This window comes from Alosa sapidissima, chromosome 23, assembly GCF_018492685.1.
Source record: "Alosa sapidissima isolate fAloSap1 chromosome 23, fAloSap1.pri, whole genome shotgun sequence".
Taxonomy (NCBI): Eukaryota; Metazoa; Chordata; class Actinopteri; order Clupeiformes; family Clupeidae; genus Alosa; species Alosa sapidissima.
The window spans coordinates 18,188,735-18,204,330 of NC_055979.1; the positions used below are offsets into that span (position 1 = coordinate 18,188,735).

General features: G+C 47.0%; 1 protein-coding gene across 1 annotated transcript; it reads left to right on the forward strand.

The window, feature by feature from the left end:
- The first annotated feature begins 139 nt into the window (after positions 1-139).
- Positions 140-15,312, forward strand: helb (helicase (DNA) B). Its single transcript, XM_042080661.1, has 14 exons — positions 140-527; positions 1,496-1,858; positions 2,302-2,519; positions 6,619-7,710; positions 8,187-8,397; positions 9,280-9,421; positions 10,092-10,225; positions 10,497-10,581; positions 10,736-10,795; positions 11,373-11,676; positions 12,452-12,601; positions 12,851-13,441; positions 13,702-14,281; positions 14,683-15,312. The coding sequence occupies exons 1-13, from the start codon at positions 317-319 to the stop codon at positions 14,239-14,241; spliced, it is 4,101 nt and encodes a 1,366-aa protein (XP_041936595.1). The 5' UTR covers positions 140-316; the 3' UTR covers positions 14,242-14,281; positions 14,683-15,312.
- Positions 15,313-15,596: the final 284 nt, after the last annotated feature.

A 15,596-nucleotide genomic window follows, 5' to 3' on the forward strand; every position in this document is an offset into this window, starting at 1 on the left:
ACCACGAGATTAGATGTAGCCTACATTGGGTATATTTTATGCCCTCAGTATTAGGCTACATGGTTATTTATTTCCAATTTATTGCAACACCAAAAAAGTAGACTACAATGTTTGATGTTGCGTGAGAGACGTTTGTTTTTGGAAGACTTTTAACCATAGACACTCGTTTCATGAACCGGAACTTCCTACACTACTGTCAACTCGACTGTTATTTTTGAAAAGGCGGTGGGAAGAATTTAAACTGCTACATACTAACATTGACTGCTGTCAGAGTGGGGGGCGTTTTCCCCTCTATGGTTTCCCCCCATAGCCTACGATGTCAGCTGTAACCTCGTCGCCGCGTGGCAGAGTTTTAGTTGGCTATATCTTACCACCGAGGGAAGAGGCGCAAAGAAACCAAGATGAGGGCTCGGACTCTGAAGATGACGAGGAGGAGGACGACCCAGAGTTTCTGGACATGGTTGAAATGGAAAGTTTGTCTGCTGGAGGGCGCATGTTTCAGTCATCAGTGTCACCACGACTAGAGGGTAAAGTACAACCCAGGAAAGTTGAAATGCAGTTGAAATGCATGTAACATTATGTTCATGAGCTGTTGTCTATGCTGTTCTTGTGATGCTTGTCAGATCGAATGATTGCTCGAAACAGTATCATCATGCAATAGGCTAGCTAGCCTACTGTACCTTGCGTTTTAATAAACCTCAAAGAGCTTGATAGTAGTTTAGCGGAGATGGAATAATAGGCCAGCGATCTGTGGACTCACTTTTATTTGAGTTCCTTTATTTCCTAATATGCGGTTGTTATCTGCGTCATGTCAAACCCGTAGGGTATGTGACAGGGTTTTGTTTCGACTTGCACAGCATGATTTTGTAAAAAAAAACAAAAAAAAAAAAAAACCTTCCAACAGTTTGCTTAAGTTAGCTGTGCCTCAGAGAGGAGGAATTAAAACTGGATTCTTTCACACAAACTCGCGTCACAGACGTATGTCACCGCCCATTTGGAGGCGCAAACAATCGGATTTTTGGTTTAACCATCAGTTAACTTCAAAACAGCCATTTTACTTTGGATAAACAATAGCAATACATCATAGCAGTGATTAACGTCAAAAAATCTAAACTGGAGTAACTCAACATTTGACACACATTTGACATTTGGCACATTTTGAAACTGTGCCTTCATTTTACAACACGAGAAAAAACTTGTATAACCCTTGAGCCAGCTCCTTACTTTGTGATCTCAATGGCAATGCAGCATTTGCTTGCACCTCCAAAAGTATGGTGTACCTGGTTACCTCCCAAAAACGCCCTTAAACGCCCACAAATACCCGTATGTTTGTGTGAAAGAATTCAAAACGTATTCCACATCTGTGTATTTAAGACAAAATTAAGCTGAGACGAACATGTTAAGCAAAATTATCTCGCTGTTACTTTTACGTACTAACTGGTCTAACTATTGTATGCGGTTTCCTGACAAGACCTGTGCTCTGATGACCCTCTAGTTGACTTCCAGATCTTGGGCTCCACTCAGACTCTGCGGCTCGAGGGCCGATTCCCGCTCACAAACCCCTGGTGGCAGATCACCTGTCGCGTGGGGCATCTGAGGAACGGCCGGGCGGTCGTCCAGGGCTTCCCTTCGTATGCCCTTCGCAGTGACCTGAAGGGTGAAGCCAGCCGCTTCGTCGCGTCCCTGTTTCTGAAAGCATGCGGTGTGTCCCTAGAGCACAGAACGCAGTTCATGAATTGGCTGCCAGAGGACACAGAGGTTGGGCTCCATACCCTGCCTGAACTCCTGGAGGAGTTTGAGGATGTGGAGCAATGCAAGACAGCTGCAGACCACATGAAGAAACTGGTATCCAAATCAGGTAAGGGACATAGTCCAGGGGCTTGTGGATGAGGCTGCTAACTGTGTTTGAGTCCAGCTGTTTAGCTCTCACATGATTTAGACTTCACTGTAGACACATGACCGTTTAGGCAAATATAGGCTTATTTCACAGTTGGTGTCTTGTGTGAAATACAGGAACTTGACCAGTAGTGCTGTCAAAGTCCTGTGGTTGCTTCGCAATTGTTTGTATTGCATATGGCTATTTGCTATTTAAAGATGTAGGTCCGTGTTCCATTTGATCCCTCCTCATTCCAGCCATGTGGGCATTGTAGAGTTTCTCAGAGATAGCCTAAAGTCTGACTCGAGCTAATTTAATAACTAGGCAAGTGGTTCCTCCGTGCTTCACACACACACACAAAAAAAAAAAAAACAAGCGGTAATGCCTATTAGATCCTTGAAAACTCTCCCATTTGCACTCTGTAGTTGCAGGTGTGTGTGTGCGCGTGGCCACCCGGTACCCGCAGGCCATGATGCACCTGCCCACTCTGCTGCCCCGCCAGTTCAAGGAGCTCCTGGGGATGGGCAAGAAGAAGGACCATGACGCCCTGCAGGACAGTGCTGAGGCGGGGCAGGCAGAGGACCTGCTGGACCGTCTGGAAGTGATCATCAAGACACAAGTGTGGAAGCTGGGCTTCAGCTATGTGAGTACTTCACTCGCTCACTAAGCAGAAATAGAGCACAATTCAGCCACAGAGATTAGAGATGATTCATTGGGTTGAGGCTGTCTTCAGTGCACGCTGCAGAAATTAGAGATGATTCATAGGTTTGAGGCTGTCTTCAACACTGTAGAGATTAGAGATGATTCATAGGTTTGAGGCTGTCTTCAACACTGTAGAGATTAGAGATGATTCATAGGGTTGAGGCTGTCTTCAGTGCACGCTGCAGAGATTAGAGATGATTCATAGGTTTGAGGCTGTCTTCAACACTGTAGAGATTAGAGATGATTCATATGTTTGTGGCTGTCTTCAACACTGTAGAGATTAGAGATGATTCATAGGTTTCAGGCTGTCTTCAACACTGTAGAGATTAGAGATGAGTCATAGGGTTGAGGCTGTCCTCAACACTGTAGTCAGCAATGTCATCAACGCTTGTGTTGGGGCCGTAGATGGACCTGATGAAATGAGCTAAATTAGCCGTTACTACCCTGCTCCCCCACACTGGCTAACAAGTCGTTGTCCATGCTGTTTAATACTAGCACTGTTTCCCATACATTGACTTATTTGTGGTGGCCCATCACAATATCCACATTGACCACCACACAATGATTTTCCAGGATGTACTAAATTGTGCTTAAATCTGGTTAGCATCATAACCACGCTGTGCTAATTTGTTAAAAAAAACTGTTGTATTCAAGTTAATTCTGCAAACCAACCACCGCAAATGGAATTCAGTTCTGTGGGAAACACTGACTAGCTAACCCCATCAAGGCAGCCAATGGTTGTGCACAAAGCGCTGCCAACCGTTCTCCTCTATCTGTCATCGTTTAGAGCCCGCCCCATTTTTAGCCTTTATGCAGATGATAGTGAGGAGTTGACAGGAGATGAGTGAGGGAGAGAGATGGGGAGCAGTTTTGGGAAAAGACCTCAGGCCAGACTCTCACTTGGGTTACCGTGGGCACTGCCAGACTCTCACTTGGGTCACCTCTCACTTAGGTCACCGTGGGCACTGCGCCAGTTTGAGGTTGGGACGCAGATGTCACCTTTGCTACAGCTCACCTATTTCACACCTTACCTGTGTGCATGCCTAATATAGATTAAAATATTTACTGCAGTGGAAAATTACACATGCACATTAAAGAACACTCAGACATGAGATTAGAAAGGACATTAGCAAGAACAACATCTCTCTTGGATTTGACTTGCTCGCACAGCTCAGTTCTAGCAGGCATTATTAAAGAAAATAAGCCAGAAACAGTGAATGCAGTAATGCCTCACACACACATGCACAAGTATACGTATAAGTATATATACTCTTTTGATCCCGTGAGGGAAATTTGGTCTCTGCATTTATCCCAATTCGTGAATTAGTGAAACACACAGTGAGGTGAAGAACACAATCCCGGCGCAGTGAGCTGCCTGCAACAACAGCGGCGCTCGGGGAGCAGTGAGGGGTTAGGTGTCTTGCTCAAGGGCACTTCAGCTGTGCCTACTAGTTGGGGTTCAAACCGGCAACCCTCCGGTTACAAGTCCGAGCACTAACCAGTAGGCCACGGCTGCCCCATCTGTTCCTTTGTGCAAGTAGTTGGTGATTTATCACACTTGAAGTAGTACCAAAGCTACTGTTACAAAACGAGACACACATAAACATATTCAGATGTGAGATTCAGATTCCCTTGTAATGTCATCATAACTCTGACTAAAACGCGTAGTAAATTGCAGTGTATTTACCTGCATTTCCATGATGGTGGGATTCATTTTTTGCATCACTCTATAACAGACTAGTGCCTTGTTTCTGCTTTTTCAAGGGAAGTCCTTAAAAAAGAGGATCTGAGAAATTTGATGTAAATGTGGTGTAATGGTGTGTGCACCTGGCACCACTGGGTATTTAAAGGGTGTGCGGACAAATATGGAATTTCCTCAGTGATTTTATGTATTTACGTAATATCCACATGAAGACATGCTTTTCAGAATATTTTTTCAAAATATGTGAAATAATGTATAAATTGTATTTTAAGACAAGGACTTTTGCTGTATATTTACTAAGTTAATGTTGCAGTTTACATTTTTACCTATAATTTTAATTATAGTTGTAATAACATTTATTGATATTTATTTAGTTATTATTATTTTATTTTTTTTGAAAATCTCTGGTTGAGCTATGATATTGGATTGCTTGCTTGACTGTCAGGAGATGAGCACTTCTTTCTCACTGATCATACGTCATTCAAAAACTCCTACATGGATGGTGACTCTTGAGTTAGTGTTGAGCAGATGTCACTGGCACGAACATGTCTACTTCCTGTTTAACTCAACAGAGAACAGAGGAAGTGTGTGCCAAGTTGCGTGTGGGTTAGGATGGGGGTGGGAGTTAAAACCACAGCCCACAGTGAGTGGTGACGGACCCAAATGTTCCCTGGGGATTTCAGAGGTCCCACCGTTGGGCCGCAATCTCAGAGTTTTTTTTTTTATCAAGTATTACTCATGTTTTCAAATATGAGAATAGAAATAATCTTTCCAATGTATGACGAATGGAAGAGTTTCATAGGCTGAGACAAATGGAAGAGTTTCATAGGCTGAGGCCTTTCTTTTGCAGTTGCTTCAACCCCCACAGAACCAGAACCAGGACCAGTTTAAGGATGTGTATCAGGTCAACCATGTGATTTATCTCAGGAAATACCCCACCCCACAACCCACCTGATCTATGCACATCCTGTCTGTGTGTAGGCCCCAGGTTTCAAAAGTTTGTCATGTATATCCGTCTATAGTGTTCTTGACCTAATCTCGGCTAATCTTGACCTGTGCTACACTTTTCCTTCAAGTTTGCTAGTTTTTTGCCATATTGTTGACATAAAGTGACATACAAACAATATCTTTGTGGAATACAAGTGAACAGGTCTTAATAACCTCTGATTAGTATTGCTGTTTATTGTTAAAGTACAATGTGAATACCAGCCAGTGGAGGACACTTCGAAAGGATAACATACAAGTCAGCTGAGATAATATTGTGGATCTGCCCTAAATCTGAAGCTGTGGCGGCAATAATTTGGTGGCGGTGTGGCACCAGTGTGTGAGAACAGCTCCCCCTAGTGTTTCATCTGAAAGGGGCTGCTCTATCTACCATAACTTTAAAGGTTGTATCAGCGATTTCAGGCCCAAAAAATGCCCAAACATAAATGATCACATTCATCTAATATTTCCTAACGATCTGCTAGCTGCCTGCCCCATAAGCAGGCCATCAAAAAAAGCACGTCTCTGTAGGCAGCCTAGTCTCCGGGATCTGTACACAAAAACAATTGCTACCAGCAAGTGTTGGCAACCACTCAATGGCAAAATAATGTGTTCCAACCAATAACCGACGAGATGCGCGTTTAGGAGAGTTTCAATTGCACAGGAGGGAGGGGGAGGGAGTAGCGAGCTAGCTCTCTGTTTTGTTTGATCATAAGCAGAAGTGACGTAACCCCGCTATCGCTGATACTACCTTTAACATCAATGGAACTTCCTTGTTGTTGTTCTTGTGGTATAACCACCAGTAGCAGTAGAGTGTGTAAAAATAGTCCCTATGTATTAAACAGCTTGACTTCATTCTGCTTCTCTCACTCTCACTCCCTCCCTCCCCCTCTCTCTCCCCTCCCTTCTCTCTCCCTCTCTCTCCCCCCCCCCCTCTCTCTCTCACCCCCCTCTCTCCCCTCCTTTCTCTCCCTCTCTCTCACCCCCTCTCTCCCCTCCTTTCTCTCCCTCTCTCTCACCCCTCTCTCCCCTCCTTTCTCTCTCTCTCTCTCTCTCTCTCCCTCTCTCTCTCCCCCCTCTCTCTCTCACCCCCTCTCTCCCCTCCTTTCTCTCCCTCTCTCCCCTCCTTTCTCTCCCTCTCTCTCTCTCCCCCCCTCTCTCTCTCCCCTCCTTTCTCTCCCTCTCTCCCCTCCTTTCTCTCCCTCTCTCTCTCTCCCCCTCTCTCTCTCCCCTCCTTTCTCTCCCTCTCTCTCTCTCTCACCCCCTCTCTCCCCTCCTTTCTCTCCCTCTCTCTCTCTCCCCCTCTCTCTCTCTCTCTGCCTGCCCTCTCTCTCGTCTCTTTGTGTTTGTGTAGATTCTCTACACGGAGCTCCACTTGATCCGCTGCGAGGCTCGTCTGGAGGCCTTCGCGGCGTGCGGCCTGTTCCGGGGCATTCCGGAGCTGCAGCGGCACGCGCTGCAGGTGTACGCTCAGCTCAAGCACCAGTGCCAGCTGTCCGGGAGCACCTACGTGGAACTGCGCGGCCTGGAGGAGCTCCTCTGCTCCGAGCTGTCCGAGCTGTCCGTGTGGGCGGCCGTGCGCTTCATGAAGGAGCAGGGCGTGGTCGTGCTGGAGCGCCAGAGGGTAGCGCTGCGGAACCTGCACACCTACGAGACGGGCATCAGCGAGCGGCTGGCGCGGTTGACGGGCGGCGCGGACGAGGGGGCGCCGAAGCCCTGGCGCATCGACTTGGACGTCCGGCGGGTGCTGAGGGAGGCCCAGGAGGAGAGGCAGAGGGCACGGGCCGAGGCAGGTCGAAACACACCTGACGAGCAGACCAACGGGGCAGGTGCCCCGGCGCACGATGTGGAGGCGATATCGGAAACATCCCAAGATGCAACAGGGGTCGCCGGGGACAGACCAAGCGATGACCTGATGTGTGGCCATGGGGAGAGGTCCACTACACAAGCCATCCACTCAAATGGAGGCTCGTCATGGGACGACTTGAACTTTGACCTTAAACTCTCCATCCCAAGGCAGGAGGTTCCTCCCAGTCCTGAGGAACCGAACCGCGACCCGCCCGTGGAAATCGAACTGGACCCGGACCAGGTGCGGGCTGCCCAGATGATCTGCTCCAACCCGGTGACTGTGATCAGCGGGAAGGGTGGCTGCGGCAAGACCACGGTGGTCAGCCTGGTGTTCAAAGCCGCCATGCAGCAGCGCGACCGCGACATGGAGGAGGTCCTCAAGGCCTGCGAGGACTTCCAAAAAGACTCTGGCCCCTCACTGCCCGAGGACGAGGCCGCCACCCAGGTGGGTGAGGAGAGCAAACAGGAGGAGGAAAAGAAGAAGAAGAAAGAGGAGGAGGAGGAGGAGAAGCTGCAGGTGCTGCTGACCGCACCCACGGGCAGAGCAGCTGGACTGCTGACCAAGAGGACGGGCTTCACTGCGTACACCATGCACCAGGTGAGGGAGAGGGGTGACTCAATCAATCAGGCGCTTTATGACTTTTAAATGTGTGATATGGCATTCTGGTTCTGCTGTGTCTCTGACATCTTGCTGTACCCCTCTCTCTCTCTCTCTCTCTCTCTCTCTCTCTCTCTCTCTCTCTCTCTCTCTCTCTCTCTCTCTCTCTCTCTGACATCTTGCTGTACCTCTCTCGCCCCCCCCCCCCCCCATCTCGCCCCCCCCCCCCCCTCTCTCTCACCTTGCTGTACCCCTCTCGCCCCCCCCCCCCCTCTCCCTCACCTTGCACTCTCTCTCTCTCTCTTTCTTTCTCTCTCTCTCTCTCTCACCTTGCTCTCTCTCTCTCTCTCTCTCTCTCTCTGACACCTTCCTGTACCTCTCTTGCCCCCCCCTCTCTCACCTTGCGCTCTCTCTCTCTCTCTCTCTCTCTCTCTCTCTCTCTCTCTCTCTCTCTCTCTCTCTCTCTCTCTCTCCAGGTGCTGTTCAGCTATATGAACTGGACGAGGGTGAAGGACAGGGCTAAGAACCAGGGCCAGGAGAAGGGGGAGGGGGAGGTGTCGCGGTGGAAGTTCCGGCGGGTACGGGCGCTGGTGGTGGACGAGGGTAGTCTGGTGTCGGTGCAGATCCTCCACTCACTGCTGGCCATCCTCACAAGTGAGGCCCAGCTGCAGAAGTTCGTCCTGCTCGGTGAGCCCTCTAACCTTTGATCTTTGACCTTGAGGAAAACATTGGGAACCCCCCTTTTATCTTTCCTTACATGTCCAACATCTAATAATTTATTAATGAATGATAATCTCATAAGGATAATCCATAATTCCATATTTTTAATAATGATGTAGTCCAATTATTCTTTATTAGATTATTATTCTTAAATTATAGATTGCGGAAATTCTCTTTTTGTTTTCTAAATGCTGAATGCTGAATTGTTTGTTGTTTGTTGTTTGTTTTTGGGGGAATGTTCATGAGCCCCCATATTCATGCCCCCAGTGTGTATTACTGCAGCTCTGGCTGTTGGCTGCAGCAAGTCGAGCTAGGTAGAAGCAATCGTTTATTTTTTTGCTGACAGTACTCGGTGACCTTGAGAAACACAGATCTATGTGAAAAATCGCCGGAATTCTCCTTTAAGTGAATGTCGTACAGTGGGACAGTGGGGTTCTGAGTGTGGGAAATGGGTGTCGTAGGAACAGATGGAAACTATTTTTCAACCCCTTTGGAGGAGGCGTGCCAAACCGCTCGACTCAGCTGGCAGCATACGAAAACCAGACTGGAATTCAATCTGTGAGCAAACAACTGTCAACAAATCAACAACCCCATTTGACAAATGCCTGCAGCTTCCCAGAATGCCGAGCTCTTTCTGAGCCGCCCTTGGTTTTTCAGTACTTGACCATTTACAGTGGTCTCAAAGAAACACCCAGCATATTTGCATATTGCATGGAATACTGTTGGTCTCACTGTGTGTGTGTGTGTGTGTGTGTGTGTGTGTGTGTGTGTGTGTGTGTGTGTGTGTGTGTGTGTGTGTGTGTGTGTGTGTGTGTGTGTGTGTGTGTGTGTGTGTGTGTGTGTGTGCAGGTGATGTGCGTCAGCTGCCCAGCATTGAGCCTGGAAACGCACTGTATGACCTGTTCCACAGCCTGCACAGAGTCCACTGGTCCATTGAGATGAGAACCAACCACCGGGCCGAGTCGAAGCTGATAGTGGAAAACGCTGGACAGTAAGCAGCCTCAGGTCTCCTCCCTGGTCCTCCCTGGTTAGAGGTGCTATATGCAGTTTTTAGCTGAAAACATCAAAAACCTAGAAATGGCATCAGTATGTGCAGAAACAACCATTTTCACGCCTGTGCTCTGTGTCCAGATATCCTGTGAAGTTAGCAGTCAACTCAGCTAGCGTTGCATCCTAACTTCACAGGACATCTGGACAACACAGAGCACTGGTGTAAGGATGGTTGTTTAAGAAAACACATTTAACTCAATTTTCTCAATTTGTGGTCAGCCGTGGCCTACTGGTTAGCGCTTCAGACTTGGAACCGGAGGGTTGCCGGTTCGAACCCCGACTGGTAGGCCACGGCTGAAGTGCCCTTGAGCAAGGCACCTAACCCCTCACTGCTCCCCGAGTGCCACTGTTGTTGCAGGCAGCTCACTGCACCAGGATTAGTGTGTGCTTCACCTCACTGTGTGTTCACTGTGTGCAGTGTGTTTCACTAATTCACGGATTGGGATAAATGCAGAGACCAAATTTCCCTCACGAGATCAAAAGAGTATATATACTTATACTTATACTTAACTAACTTCCACTAATTCTCAAAATTCCACTCATCACTAATGAGCCAAGCTTGTCTTTTGCTTGGGAATATAAAAACATGGACTCTGCTCTGTCTTCTGTAGTATTGCAGACATGGGTCAGAAGCGAACGTACTACCCTCTGAACTTTGATGCCGTAGTGGATATGAATTGTTCCCCTGAAGTGCCTGGCGATGACAGGAGGTTCATCTACGTGCGGGTGTCTCAGGACGACCTTGGTGAGTTAACACAATCTGTTGCTTTCAGCAGAGAGAAGAGGCTTAGTCTTCCACAGGCCTCTGGGTGGGGTTTGCCATCTTAGAAACCATATCTGAAAAACTCAGTGTGTGGATGATCTTAGTGTATACGGGATCATGAAAGATTGGGGATTATGTTTCCAGATTGCCAGGTTGTGGCTCAGGGCTGGTGGCAAACACACAGGCTCTCACTGGGAGTTGTGGTGTTGTGTTGAGATGGGCCTTATCTTGTATTTTCTTCGTTCTTGCTCAGCTCTACACGATGCAATTTCACTTTTGCTTCGACGAGCTGCTGGACTTCAAGACCATAAAATCTCCCAGTTCATCGCTTTCAGGAGGTAAAGGTTTCAAAAGTACATAGAAAAACACACCCCAACACTTAAAATATGTGGACTTGATTGAGAGTTCTTCTGTGGGAAAATATGTTAAAGGATTGTGGTTGAAAAGAGGTTATGTTGTTGCGGTAGTGACTGACCTGATATGCATTTGCAGGGCCGACTGTGCTCTGATCAATGAGCTTTGTTGCCAGCATTATGGGAGGCATGCAACCAAGTAAGACATTCAGTAATACTTCTCATTTTATTTAACATTTATTTAGAAAATAGCATTACTACACTGTTGACTGCAGAGTGATATGTAAATACTGAATTCCAGATGTTAATCTCGTCTTTACATTGATATCATGCTATTTTATTTGAAAGCCGTGTTCATGGTCATAGAAGAGGTGGTGAAGTGAATAATAAAGACATTTAGGACAATTTGCCACTCCTGTCATGTTGTCACTGCTTCACCCTGGTAGTTTTTAAAGGAAAATTCTGGTATTTCGCACTCTGTGAGTTGCACAGTTTTAAAAACAAACGTGAAGGGTTGTTTTAGGACATGTTTGAGCATGCCTGTTGGCAGCCACTCTGAGTAGTCAAAGGCAATTCAAAACGAGTCAGAAAAGTCGAGACAGGACCAATCGTCAAAATTTCGGTGTCCACCACTCTAGTTCATCCAAAACAAACCAGAAAAGGGACTCAAAGTGCTAAATACCGGAATTTTCCTTTAATGGTGCCTTCGTTTAGTATACTGGTGTTCCTTTTCTGCATTGCTGTCTTCTGCAAACCCTGGGTGTTGTTTCTGTCAGAAACCACAAGAACAGGATGGACTTCCGTATTGGGGACAAAATCTGCTGCACGAGGAACAACTATATCACTGACTGGAGCCATGAGCGTGGGCAGCCCCCAGCGTTGCCGCCACCGACCACGGAGCAGCAGCTGGCTCTCGCCGCGCCAACTCAGCCGGGCGGCTGCCCTCTCCCCTCTGACCCTCTGGAAGGCACCAGCGACAAGCGGACTCAGCAGACCGGAAGGAGGAAGAGGAAGGAGGTGGAAGAGAAGGAACCAGTGAAGGAACGCCTGTGCAACGGAGAGATCTTCTACATCACAGAGGTTGGCAGCAGTGGTTACTCACAAGGATCTGTCTGACCATTTGCCACTCATTTCCATCTTCAAATGGGGTTAACAAGTTTACAAATGAGTGCATCATTGTAGTCATGGCAACAACACACCTCAAAACAAGTCACTTGTAAGGTTGTAATTATGCATTTCAACACTACATTTAAAATCCCACCATTTCTGAAAAATAATTCCATGTGATATCACCATTTTGTTATAGACTTATTACTACAAGAAGTGGCACATTTAAGTGCCACCATTAACTATTACAACACAAACACCCACAGGTTCATGTATCTTCGTACGGCTAGCTCCGATTACCCACTTAATAAGGAGTGTATTGTGACCGTGTATTATTCATAAATCACAAACCCACACAGTATAGATCATCTTATGTGCAATGTCTGATGTCATTTTGAAGATACTAATGTCCTATCTGCATATCTTAATTCAATCATGGGAATGAAGCACATCAACTGATTTGTTTTGTACATCAGAAAAAGTAGATGCCGTGTGCAACGTAGTGCTGGACAAAGATACCCTTAAACCAAAGTCCACACTGGGACTTTCTTCGTCATTCATTTGTTGCTAAAAACCTGATTGTCTGTTGGAGACATGAAAAAGCCTTGCAAATATATATATATATATATATATATATATATATATATGTGTGTGTTTGTGTGTGTGTGTGTGTGTATTGTGAGCAATAAACATTCTGGGCGTGGAGATGAATCCTCTCTTTCTGATATCCCACAATGCCTCATTACAGGATGTGACGGTGGAGGAGGGTGGCCGGCCGAGGAGGCGGTACTTGACGCTGGATGATGGGCAGGGGAGGGTGCTGTGTGTTCTCTTCAGGGAGCTGCAAAGACTGTGCAGGATACAGCATGCCTGGGCACGGACCATACACACCTTCCAGGTACCACTCGCGCTAACACACAGATACACACACATACAGTACTCACACACACCAAAATATCTAGGTGTGTAATGAAATAGAATTTCAATCAGATGGTGCATGTTAATTATAGCAAATGTCTCCTCCACCTCTTTTGTGCGTTGTATCTTGCTTCATGTTGCGTTATTATGATTATATGTGGTGTTTCCATTTTGTGTGTGTGTGTGTGTGTGTGTGTGTGTGTGTGTGTGTGTGTGTGTGTGGGGTCAGGGTTCCGAGGCGGAGACCATTGTGTACGTGGTTGGCAGTGGAGTGGCTCAGGACTGGAGGCATGTTTACACGGCAGTCACGCGGGGCCAGAAGCGCGTTTATGTCGTCTCCAAGGACGCCGACTTCGAGAAGGCCATCAGAGGACATGTGAGAAAGCGCAACACCAGACTCGCCCAGCTGGTCAGAGAGCTGGTGGCCGAACAGCAGTCAGGGCAGGAGGATCCGTTGAATCAGTCCAGCTTCACGCAGCCCTGCACGGGCACCCCCTCTAGGCAAGCCCCAGGCTTTGGGCCTCCTCAGGCCTCCCAAACGCCAAACCAGACCCCAGGACCCTCCTCAACGTGTAAAGACCTCCAGGAGGAGGATGCCTGTCTGCAGGATGATCTCAATTTCAGTCAGGCGTATAACTGGTGCTCACCTATGGAGTGTGCCGAAAACCACGCCAACGTGCCGTGTGCACCTCCTGCCATGTCGGCTGTTGCCAAGGAGGAGAACCCTTGGAAGGTGCTCAGTGATCCACCACAAAGTCCGCTCGGCATCAAACGAGCCAGTGGCTATCAGGGCTGGAACACTCCTCCTAAACAGCCCAGGGTGAGTGACTGTCCTGTTTGCAGCTCTCACATGTCTGAGGAGAGGGGTGTAATAGAGGCATCCATGGAGTATATTTCTAGGAAAGAAAAAGCTGTGTCAAAACATCAGTCCTGACAGCCAAGGTGTATTGCTAAAGTAGACTATTTTTTAGAAAATGGATTGGATACCACGGTCAGGTGCTACAATGTACGTAACTACTGTTGGCAGCGTTGGTTGTGTTCTCAGTTGTGTTTATTTCCCCTTTCTCTCCCATCCTTTAGGCGGCGTCTGCAGACAGCCCTACTGTTGCCTCGAGTCTCGGACTGCTCACGCTAAGCTCCCCCAACCCTGCTGCCCCTGTGGTGAAACACCTCTTCCCTAGAGAGGCCGGAGAGAACAAGATCACACTCAGTCCAGTCATTAAATTCAGGGCCAGAGTAGGGCTGTTAGAGAGGTTTGCTGCTGTGGACTCAAGGAGGATGGAGGGGGTTGGAGATGCAGGAGACAGGTCCAGCAGTGGCCACCCTCGGGAGGCTTCCCCTTTCAGGAGAGCCCCAGGCTCTGTGTCGGGCCAGGAGACATCCAACTCCCAGGTGCCTCTTGCCATGGTAAAATACCCAGAATTATCCACTGGACCGTGTGAGGACACATTAACCGCAAGTGAGACTTGCCTACAGGAAGATCTCGCTTTCACACAGGAATATAGCTGGCCACCTATGAGCGGTGATGATGACACATCAGCAGTGCCTCATGGGAGTCCTGCGGAAGTTGAGCTCTCCCAAGAGACAGATTTTTTACAGAAAGCGTTCGGCTTAAAATGAAGAGGTCCTGTCCACTGCACAGAGACCTGTAGAATGACAGGTGAGCGAGCTGTAACTATCCCCTCTGGATTTAGTCTGCTTACCTGTCATCTATCATATCTATCGAGAATATCTGCTAGTGTTAAGGGACACAGTGTAAGCTTCAGTTAGCATGGTTCTAAAAGGTTTGTTGAAAAGCAAGTCGATTCACTTCTGTCAGTCATTATTTCAGTTTTTCAGGAATAATTTCTACCCTGTGGAAGCTCATTTGAGTTCATAAGCTGAGTTCATGTTACCAAATATGAGTTGAAATAATTTCTACAAATGGCTGTTGAATGTAACCGCAGCATGAATACTTATTAGCTAGTGACATTGATACTCCTGCATTTGATTGTAATGAAGAGCTGTCCGCCCTCTCTCTCTCTGAACTCCATTTTAATACTCTTTTTGTCATCTGTTCAGGCATCATCTCCAAGTGTCCAGTCTTTTGGTCAGATGTTGTCATCTCGGCACTCCCCCAGCCATTGATACCAGACATTTCCCTGACCATGACTGGATCTGTGTGGTGACTGTCCAAAGTGTCTTCCTCTCATCTGAGTAACACTAAAGGATGTCCAGCATTAGCAATGCCACTCGGTGTCACTCATGAAGGGTGATTCTCAGATGTTCATCATAAGTTAATCATGAATTAGTGGTTCTCCAAAGAATTTTGTAAAAAACAAAAGCAGTACACATTTTCGTTTCTGAGGTTCCAGATTCTACAATTAATACATGTAATTGATAGTTAAGTAGAGATGGCCTCACAGATTTTCATCCTGTATTTTAAGGATACACTTTTTTTTTCTTTCTTTTTTTTGTATTAATTAACTAGTTTGTTTCCACTGTGAATTTATTCTGAGTAAAGGTTTGGAATATTCTCTTTTACAAGTTGACATTTAGCATTTTTACATGTACAGTTATTCATTTGGCAGAGGCATTTATCCAAAGTGACTTACAGCAATAGCATAACATGTAAGCTATTAACAATTAAGCTACAGAGCTACAGCAATAAAATAAGATATAGTATAAGTATAAGTGTATATATACTCTTTTGATCCCATGAGGGAAATTTGGTCTCTGCATTTATCCCAATCCGTGAATTAGTGAAACACACTCAGCACACAGTGAGCACACACTAATCTCGGCGCAGTGAAATGCCTGCAACAACAGCGGCGCTCGGGGAGCAGTGAGGGGTTAGGTGCTTTGCTCAAGGGCACTTCAGCCGTGCCTACTGGTCGGGGTTCGAACCGGCCAGTAGGTTACAAGTCCGAAGCGCTAACCGGTAGGCCACGGCTGGCCTGTTTTGAGATACAGAGCTGCATCTACAGCAGTAGAAT